The 9876-nt window shown below is 43.6% G+C and overlaps 3 protein-coding genes across 3 annotated transcripts; all 3 read right to left on the reverse strand.

Moving 5' to 3' along the window:
* Positions 1–266: 266 nt before the first annotated feature.
* Positions 267–2901, reverse strand: LOC115130044 (protocadherin alpha-C2-like). Its single transcript, XM_029660823.2, has one exon. The coding sequence runs from the start codon at positions 2706–2708 to the stop codon at positions 267–269; it is 2442 nt and encodes an 813-aa protein (XP_029516683.2). The 5' UTR covers positions 2709–2901.
* A 404-nt stretch (positions 2902–3305) lies between these two features.
* Positions 3306–5898, reverse strand: LOC135572115 (protocadherin alpha-C2-like). The gene has a single exon (XM_065019140.1). The coding sequence runs from the start codon at positions 5727–5729 to the stop codon at positions 3306–3308; it is 2424 nt and encodes an 807-aa protein (XP_064875212.1). The 5' UTR covers positions 5730–5898.
* A 417-nt stretch (positions 5899–6315) lies between these two features.
* On the reverse strand, positions 6316–8891 carry LOC135572070 (protocadherin alpha-C2-like). Its single transcript, XM_065019077.1, has one exon. It carries the CDS (start codon positions 8755–8757, stop codon positions 6316–6318), a length of 2442 nt encoding a protein of 813 aa, XP_064875149.1. The 5' UTR covers positions 8758–8891.
* Positions 8892–9876: the final 985 nt, after the last annotated feature.

Genomic DNA, 9876 nt, shown 5'->3' on the forward strand with positions numbered 1-9876 from the left:
CAGAAGAGTTCGTTTTACTGGTGAGCAGCGACACTTCGCGCATTTTACCAGCATTCACACCATTGAATTTAAATCGGGGAGGAAAGTTGAATTGATTAAAATAGGTATCATATAAAGAATAGTTCTAAATGTTTTTGTTGTTTTTCGTTGTCATACTTGTTTGTTCACAACCCATAAATGTATGCTTATATGCATGAACGTTTCACCCTACATTGACTACTTTTACGCACAGACATCCAGCACTAGTTTATCAAAGGGATTAAGGGTCATTTGGTTAAATCAGATGGTGAGTTTAGTCTTACCTGCAGAGTAGAGGCCGCTGAGTCGCTGGTCTCTGTCAGGCCAGTGCTCCTTGGTAGACTGGACACGATGTATCTGGAACCCGCCTTTGGCACAGGCTGTCTGACTACCAGCTTTCCTTTCCTTGTCTCCGCTAGAAACAGACTGTACCAGTAGGCATCGTTGGAGACCAGGGTGGAATCTGCGATGGTCGAATTCCTCTCGCTGATCACGCTGTTCCTACTGGGAGGGGCCGCTTTGCTGAGCTTTGGTTTCTGACACTTCAGCACACAGGTGACCAATATGGTGATCAATAACAAAAAGGACACTGAGCCCAGGCCGATCACCAAATATACGTTTAAGTCTGAAAATATGTCATATTCTAGAGGCACTTCCGTCATGTCAGAGTAGGCTTTAACGGCAGTCTCCACTGTTGAGAGCTTTATGGTAACTGTAGCAGAGAGAGCAGGGTCCCCGTTGTCCTTGGCGATGACAACCAGCCGTTGATGACGCGGATCTCTGTAACTGAACATTCTCATAGTACGTATCTCTCCGTTGTATTGGTCCAGACTGAATAAGGTGGCGTCAGTAACCTGTAGAAACTGGTATGTAATCCGAGAGTTCTGGACCGAGTCCGTGTCTATGGCTATCACCTTGGAGACCAGGGATCCTTTATCGGTGGATCTGGGGATCTTCTCCTCCACCACGGAGCCGTGCGCGCGCCACGGAGACACTATGACCGGGGTGTTGTCGTTCTGGTCCACAATAATGATGTGGACAGTCACGTTACTGCTGAGCGGAGGAACACCAGAGTCTCTGGCCTCAATGTGGAAAAGGAACTCCTTCTCTATCTCATAGTCAAACGTCTTTAGTGCGTAAAGATTACCGTTCTCCGGATTGATGGAGAACAGCATGGACATGGAGGTGTTCACTATCTCCTTCTCTATGATGAAATAAACTAGATACTGGTTTTCATGGAGGTCTGGATCAATCGCAGTGAGGGAACTTAGCAAGGCCCCAGGTGCGTTATTCTCCATAACGGGTATAGTGTAGAACGACTGGGGGAACTGTGGAACGTTGTCGTTTACGTCTAGCAGTTCTAAAGTCATAGTTTCATTGTCAGATAGCGGAGGGGATCCCCTGTCTGTTACCGTAAAAGTGATTTCATATTCTGGGACCTTCTCACGATCCAGAGGTTGTGAAACTACCAGCTCATAATAGTTATCAGAAGACTCTCTTAGTACAAATGGCAATTGATCAGCAATGTGAATATCGACTTTTCCATTTTCTCCTGAATCTTTATCGCTGACACTGACCACTGCTATCACCGTGTCTACTGCTATAACCTCCTTGACAGGACTTTGAAAGGATTTGATCGATAATTCGGGATGATTATCATTCATATCTGTCACTAAGATAGTCAGTTTGCAATGTCCAGATAAAAAATGTGTTCCTTTGTCCGTTGCTATAACTTCCATATCATATATCCTAAAATCTTCATAATTGATCATGTCCTTTACTGTTATTTCACCAGTGTTAGGGTTTAAACTGAACGTTTCTTGCGTTTTCTCTGATGTATAAAGACTATATGAATAACCTATTTCCGCATTTGAGCCCTCGTCCAAATCAGTTGCATTCAGTTTCACTACTAAACGTCCAATTGGAGAATTCTCAATTATATCTATGTTGTAGCTGTCCTTATCAAATTTAGGGGCGTTGTCATTGGCATCCAGGACACGGACAATGATATTCGCTGTGCCTGTGCGTGAAGGGACTCCTCCATCTACAGCAGTGAGTATTAGATTATGAACCGACTGCTCCTCTCTGTCTAAAGCCTTTTTCAGAATCAAATCAGTAAATTTAGACCCGTCTCTTCCGGTCTGTATTTCTATATTGAAGTGCTCACTTTCACTCAGATAGTATGTTTTAATTGAATTCGTACCAATATCTGGGTCCACTGCATTGTTCAATGAGAACCTTTCGCCCGCGGGAGTAGACTCCGCTATATCCAAGTGCATTGTGTCTCTTCGAAAATGAGGCGCATTGTCGTTAATGTCCAGTATTTCCAATTCAATGTTGAACATTCTTACTGGATTTTCAATAGTTGCATCCAATTTGAGAAAGCATGTTGTTTTTGATATGCAAAGATATTCTCTGTCAATTTTTTCAACAATGTACAGCTCTCCTGTTTCTTTGTTCACATCCAAGTATTTCTTATTGGCAATGACGTCTAACCGCATTTTTCGTCTACTTAGTTCCAGCACGTCTAGTCCCAGATCAGCAGCTAAATTGGCGACAACAGAGCCTTCCTTTAATTCTTCCGGAATAGAATAGTGAGTAACCGCATACACCGTGTTCAGGGCGGAAGAGAAAAGAAGAAAAACCGAGACGTACCTTCCCCAGTGCTCTGCGCTTCTGTGCGCCTCCATTGTTATATTTTGGTGTCCTGGTTAGTGAACAGTCAGGTCAAACACAACAAGAACAAGGAGAATAAAAATATTTACAAGAGAATAGCTCAACTCCTTTGGCGTTTATGTCGAGCCGAGCAGAAAAATGTCTTTTTTTGATGGTTTCAGCACCGGGAGCTGTCCATTGCGTTGGTACACTGCCTTAATAACTATAACGAATAGTCATGGCGATTATTGCATCACAAGCGAGTGTGTTTAGCTGGTGAACAGCGACGCTTTGTGCATATAACAAGCTTGCACATCTGTTCTCCCTTCTACTTTGTTGGACTATGTCTGGATATTATATATCCAGTAATTCTACATAGATGTATGCAAATGTGTGAAGCATAATTACCTAAAAGACCAAGGTAGTCGATATGTGATCTCCGTTTTTTGCCAGACCTTTCTATTGTAAAACTTGTTATAGACCAACATGATGTTGATTAGTTGTTTTTTCAAGAGCCAACAAGTGTTTTCTCTTAAATATCAACACATGTATGGACATTCACGCACTACGTGAATAGGCGAAGAGTCATACATGGACAACAGACCACAGTAAAATAGTTTTCTGATCAGAACTTAAGATTTTATTCTTACCTGCAGAGTAGAGGCTGCTGAGTCGCTGGTCTCTGTCAGGCCAGTGCTCCTTGGTAGACTGGACACGATGTATCTGGAACCCGCCTTTGGCACAGGCTGTCTGACTACCAGCTTTCCTTTCCTTGTCTCCGCTAGAAACAGACTGTACCAGTAGGCATCGTTGGAGACCAGGGTGGAATCTGCAATGGTTGAGTTTCTCTCGCTGATCACGCTGTTCCTACTTGGAGGGGCCGCTTTGCTGGGCATTGGTTTCTGACACTTCAGCACACAGGTGACCAATATGGTGATCAATAACAGAAAGGACACTGAGCCCAGGCCGATCACCAAATACAAGTTTATATCTGAAAATATGTCATATTCTAGCGGCACTTCAGTCATGTCAGAGTAGGCTTTAACGGCAGTCTCCACTGTTGAGAGCTTTATGGTAACTGTAGCAGAGAGAGCAGGGTCCCCATTGTCCTTGGCGATGACAACCAGCCGTTGATGACGCGGATCTCTGTAACTGAACATTCTCATAGTACGTATCTCTCCGTTGTATTGGTCCAGACTGAATAAGGTGGCGTCAGTAACCTGTAGAAACTGGTATGTAATCCGAGAGTTCTGGACCGAGTCCGTGTCTATGGCTATCACCTTGGAAACCAGGGATCCTTTATCGGTGGATCTGGGGATCTTCTCCTCCACCACGGAGCCGTGCGCGCGCCACGGAGACACTATGACCGGGGTGTTGTCGTTCTGGTCCACAATAATGATGTGGACAGTCACGTTACTGCTGAGCGGAGGAACACCAGAGTCTCTGGCCTCAATGTGGAAAAGGAACTCCTTCTCTATCTCATAGTCAAACGTCTTTAGTGCGTAAAGATTGCCGTTCTCCGGATTGATTGAGAACAGCATGGACATGGAGGTGTTCACTATCTCCTTCTCTATGATGAAATAAACTAGATACTGGTTTTCATGGAGGTCTGGATCAAACGCAGTGAGGGAACTTAGCAAGGCCCCAGGTGCGTTATTCTCCATAACGGGTATAATGTAGAACGACTGGGGGAACTGTGGAACGTTGTCGTTTATGTCTAGTAGTTCTAAAGTAATAGTTTCGTTGTCAGATAGCGGAGGGGAACCCCTGTCTGTTACCGTAAAAGTGATTTCATATTCAGGGACCTTCTCACGATCCAGAGGCTCTGAAACTACCAACTCGTAATAGTTATCAGAAGACTCTCTCAGCGCAAAAGGTAATTTATCAGCTATACGAATATCAACTATCCCATTGTCACCTGAATCTTTATCGCTGACACTAACCACTGCTATCACCGTGTCTACTGCTATGTCCTCCTTGACTGGACTTTGAAAGGATTTGATGGATATTTCGGGATGATTATCATTCATATCCGTAACTAAAACGGTTAATTTACACTGACCTGTCAATGAATTGGACCCCTTATCCGTTGCAATTACTTCCATATCATAGATCCTGAAATCCTCATAATTGATCATTTCCTTTACCGTGATCTCACCGTTGTTAGGGTTTAAATGGAACGTTTGTTGTGTTTTCTCTGATGTATACAGGCTATAAGAATATAATATTTCCGAATTGGTGCCCTCATCTAAGTCTGTTGCATTCAATTTAACAACAAGGCTTCCAATAGGGGAGTTTTCCATTATATCGATTTTGTAGTTGTCTTTGTCAAATTTAGGAGCGTTGTCGTTCGTATCTAAAACGCGAACAACTATACTGGCTGTACCAGAGCGCGCAGGGACTCCACCGTCTTCAGCGGTGAGTATTAGATTATGAACCGCCTGCTGCTCTCGGTCTAATACCCTTTTCAGTATCAAATCAGCGAATTTTGACCCGTCTCTTCCTGTCTGAATTTCGATGGTAAAGTGCTCATTTTCGCTCAATAGGTATGTTTTCACTGAGTTTGAACCAACGTCAGGATCCACTGCATTGTTAACAGAAAATCGTTCACCACCCTGTGTTGCTTCTGAAATATCCAAGTTAATGGTGTCCCTTCGGAAATGGGGGGCGTTATCATTGATGTCCATTATCTCTATTTCGATGTAAAAGATCCGTTGTGGATTTTCAATAATAGCTTCCATTTTAAGAAAACAGGATGTCTTAGCAGGGCAAAGATATTCCCTGTCCATCTTCTCTACAATGTACAGCTCCCCCGTTTCTTTGTTCACATCCAGATATTTTTTATTCGAGATAATGTCTAACCGCATCTTACGTCTACTCAATGTTTTCACATCCAAACCTAAATCAGCTGCAAGATTAGCCACAACGGAGCTCTCCTCCATTTCTTCAGGAATAGAATAGTGAGTAACGGCATATGCCGTGTTCAGGGCGGCAGAGAAAATAAAGAAGACCGAGACGTACCTTCTCCAGTGCTGTGCGCTGATACGTGCCTCCATTGTTATCTTTGTGAGCTTTGTTGACAAAGCAGTCAGGTCAAACAAAATGTGATACAACTGAATAAGATCTTTAAAACAGCATAGCACAATTCCTTTGGTGTTTAAGGGCGATCAGGGCAGAATAATCTCCTTTTTTGACAGATTCAGCACTGGGAGCTGTCCACCACGTTTGTACACTCTCTTCTTTATGACGAAATGTCATGGCGACGATTGCGTCGCAACATAGTGTGTTTAGCTGGTAAACAGCGACACTTTGTGCATAAAACAAGGTTGTACATCTGACTAAAACAACATACAAGGACGCAAAAGTGTGGAGCATTGTTGCCCGAAAGATTGTGATGGACCTTAAGAATAGAGCAAGACCAAGGTAGCCTTTATGTGATTTATTTGATTTTGCCACATGTATTTATCTTTTAGAGGTTTTCGTAGACCTTTGGTATAGAGATTGAGTATTATTTTATAAGTACTGAAGTATCTTCCATTTAATAATAAAATACACGTATAGACGTTTACGCACAAGGTGAATTTGTAAAGAGTCATACACGGACAAAAGACTACATTAAAACAGCTGTTTAAATATCTGAAATTAAGAGTTTAGTATTACCTGCAAAGTAGAGGCCGCTGAGTCGCTGGTCTCTGTCAGGCCAGTGCTCCTTGGTAGACTGGACACGATGTATCTGGAACCCGCCTTTGGCACAGGCTGTCTGACTACCAGCTTTCCTTTCCTCGTCTCCGCTAGAAACAGACTGTACCAGTAGGCATCGTTGGAGACCAGGGTGGAATCTGCGATGGTCGAATTCCTCTCGCTGATCACGCTGTTCCTACTGGGAGGGGTCGCTTTACTTGGCATTGGTTTCTGACACTTCAGCACACAGGTGACCAATATGGTGATCAATAACAGAAAGGACACTGAGCCCAGGCCAATCACCAAATACAGGTTTAAATCTGAAAATATGTCATATTCTAGCGGCACTTCAGTCATGTCAGAGTAGGCTTTAACGGCAGTCTCCACTGTTGAGAGCTTTATGGTAACTGTAGCAGAGAGAGCAGGATCCCCGTTGTCCTTGGCGATGACAACCAGCCGTTGATGACGCGGATCTCTGTAACTGAACATTCTCATAGTACGTATCTCTCCGTTGTATTGGTCCAGACTGAATAGAGTAGCGTCAGTAACCTGTAGAAACTGGTATGTAATCCGAGAGTTCTGGACCGAGTCCGTGTCTATGGCTATCACCTTGGAGACCAGGGATCCTTTATCGGTGGATCTGGGGATCTTCTCCTCCACCACGGAGCCGTGCGCGCGCCACGGAGACACTATGACCGGGGTGTTGTCGTTCTGGTCCACAATAATGATGTGGACAGTCACGTTACTGCTGAGCGGAGGAACACCAGAGTCTCTGGCCTCAATGTGGAAAAGGAACTCCTTCTCTATCTCATAGTCAAACGTCTTTAGTGCGTAAAGATTACCGTTCTCCGGATTGATGGAGAACAGCATGGACATGGAGGTGTTCACTATCTCCTTCTCTATGATGAAATAAACTAGATACTGGTTTTCATGGAGGTCTGGATCAAACGCAGTGAGGGAACTTAGCAAGGCCCCAGGTGCATTATTCTCTATAACGGGTATAGTGTAGAACGAGTGAGGGAAGAGTGGCCCGTTATCATTGACATCCAATAGATGTAAAGTTATCGTTACATTATCAGACAAGGGGGGCGTTCCTCCATCGGTCACAACGAGTGTGATGTCATATTCTGGCACTTTCTCACGGTCTAATGGCTCTGAGACTTTGAGCTCATAAAGGACGTCAGAGGACTTGTTCAAAACAAATGGCAGGTTTTGGTTTATAGATAGGCTGACTTTGCCATTGTCACCTGTGTCCCTATCGCTTATCCCTACGATAGCTATGACTGTCCCCACGGGAATATTCTCATTAACTGTGCTCTTATAAGATTTAACGGTGATATCGGGATAGTTGTCGTTCATATCTGTAACGCGCACTACAACTTTACACTGCCCCAATAGGGGATGCTGTCCTTTGTCCTTAGCCTCAACATGCATCTCGTAAAACTTCATGTCTTCATAATCAATAGTGCCCTTCGCTATTATCTCTCCTGTGTTTGGATTTAGTGCAAAGACGTCTTGTGTTTTCTCTGATGTGTAAAGTGTGAATGAATACGTGATTTCTGCATTTGGGCCCTCATCTAAATCTGTGGCGTTAAGCTTCATTACTAGCGTTCCGATCGGGGAGTTCTCTGTCATATTAACGGAATAAACCGGGTGGTCGAATCGTGGGGCGTTGTCGTTGGTATCTAGCACCCTAACAATGATATTAGCTGTACCCGAGCGCGCAGGAACCCCGCCATCTACAGCGGTCAATATTAGATGATGAACGGCGTGCTCCTCTCGATCTAAAGCCTTTGTCAAAACCATGTCAACGTATTTAGTACCATCACTCCCAGTCTGAATTTCGATTGTGAAATGTTCGCTTTCACTGAGTTTGTACATTTTTACAGTGTTTATACCACCATCTGGGTCCACGGCATTTGGCAAGGAGAATCTCTCACCCGGGGTAGCCGACTCTGAAACATCAAGCTCTACCCTGTCTCTACGAAAATGAGGAGCATTATCATTGATATCTTTGATTTCTAGCTCGATATTGAAAATGCGCAAGGGACTTTCAATGATAACGTCTAGTTTAACAAAACATGTTGTTGCGGTTTTCGATGGGCAGAGGTATTCTCTGTCCATCTTTTCAACAATGTAGAGCTCCCCTGTCTTTTTGTTGACATCCAGATATTTATTGCTTTCTTGGAACATTTCAAGTTTTACCTCGCGATGAGCCAGAACTCCAACCTCCAGACCCAAATCTGCGGCTAAATTGGCCACGACGGACCCCCTCTCCATCTCCTCGGGTATGGAGTACCGAGTCACGGACAAAGTGCTGCTCCATAACGTACAAAAAACAAAGACAGCCGAGAAACACCTTTTTCCCCGATGCATTCTGAACGTTGAATTCCAGCCAGACATAGACTCCTTATACACTCGGATGCTATTAATGAGTGTACAAAAATCCCGTGTAGCAGCCAGTTGTTCAGAGAATTATCGTTGTTATAAAATAAAGAGGCATGTTTGTTGAAGCTGAAACAGGTCTGTTCTGCAGCAGGGCTGGACGAGAATGTCCTGGCTCCCTCTGAACAGAGCTGAGACATTTACTGGTGAACAGTGACACCGCGTGGTTAACGCAGGAGGAGAGTCAGGCTGGGAGAGAGGCCACACTGGTTGATGTGATTCTGCAAAGTATGCTACTGATATTCACATGACTAAGTATGAAGGGAATGTACACACATGGGCTAGCAGTGAATCAAATGTAACGCCAAGTCAACCTATTAGAATTCTATGAATATAATACAGTTTTGCTGTCTAGTAACCTAACTTGACACAACAATAGACCGTTGGCAGGGATTTCAGCACCTCGCCAGTGGACAGTGCCTGAATATCACTCTAACCAAGCTTGTTTATTCATTTTAATCTAAACGTTTAGAAGGCCAAATATAGCAGGCCTGAATGGTTGAAAAACAGTAAAATTACTAACAGTTTATTTTAACATACAATTAATGAATAGTCTTGACTGTAATGTTGTGTATGCAGCTGTCTCTTACATTCCTAACTGCCTCTGTATACCCTATGAAAGTCCCGCCTAATTCCTGGTGTAAATCCCATACTGTTTTTGAATAGGCTTCTAGTTTACATAATCAAATTCATGAAGACGTGTTCATCTAAGATATTTGTCAAATTAAATTAGTATTCGTGAATTAATTTACTTCTACCCGAAGGTTTTCGATTGCAAAAAAAAATCGTAATAGAAAACCTTAATAAAAAGGCATAGGGTAAATGTACATTAATCCGCGAATAAGAATATCATTGCAGTTTCTCTGGACCCCTGCAAGGTTGGTGTTCGTCGTCGTCGTCGTCCCCCTCCGCGCCCCCCACCTTAATAAATAACATCGAATGTGACAGCCAGACAGCCACTCACAAAGTAGAGACCATAACGATCGCTGTCCATGGTGCTACAACCATGTCTATACGGCTGCATGCCTACCGAATCGACGATAGGCTTTCTTTGATGCCAGGTTGTGTATATCTTTG

Source organism: Oncorhynchus nerka, linkage group LG6, assembly GCF_034236695.1.
Source record: "Oncorhynchus nerka isolate Pitt River linkage group LG6, Oner_Uvic_2.0, whole genome shotgun sequence".
NCBI classification, from domain to species: Eukaryota; Metazoa; Chordata; class Actinopteri; order Salmoniformes; family Salmonidae; genus Oncorhynchus; species Oncorhynchus nerka.

Coding starts and splice junctions, on each gene's coding strand:
- LOC135572115 (XM_065019140.1), bottom strand. CDS start 5,729: ATGGAGGCACGTATCAGCGCACAGCACTGGAGAAGGTACGTCTCGGTC.
- LOC135572070 (XM_065019077.1), bottom strand. CDS start 8,757: ATGTCTGGCTGGAATTCAACGTTCAGAATGCATCGGGGAAAAAGGTGT.
- LOC115130044 (XM_029660823.2), bottom strand. CDS start 2,708: ATGGAGGCGCACAGAAGCGCAGAGCACTGGGGAAGGTACGTCTCGGTT.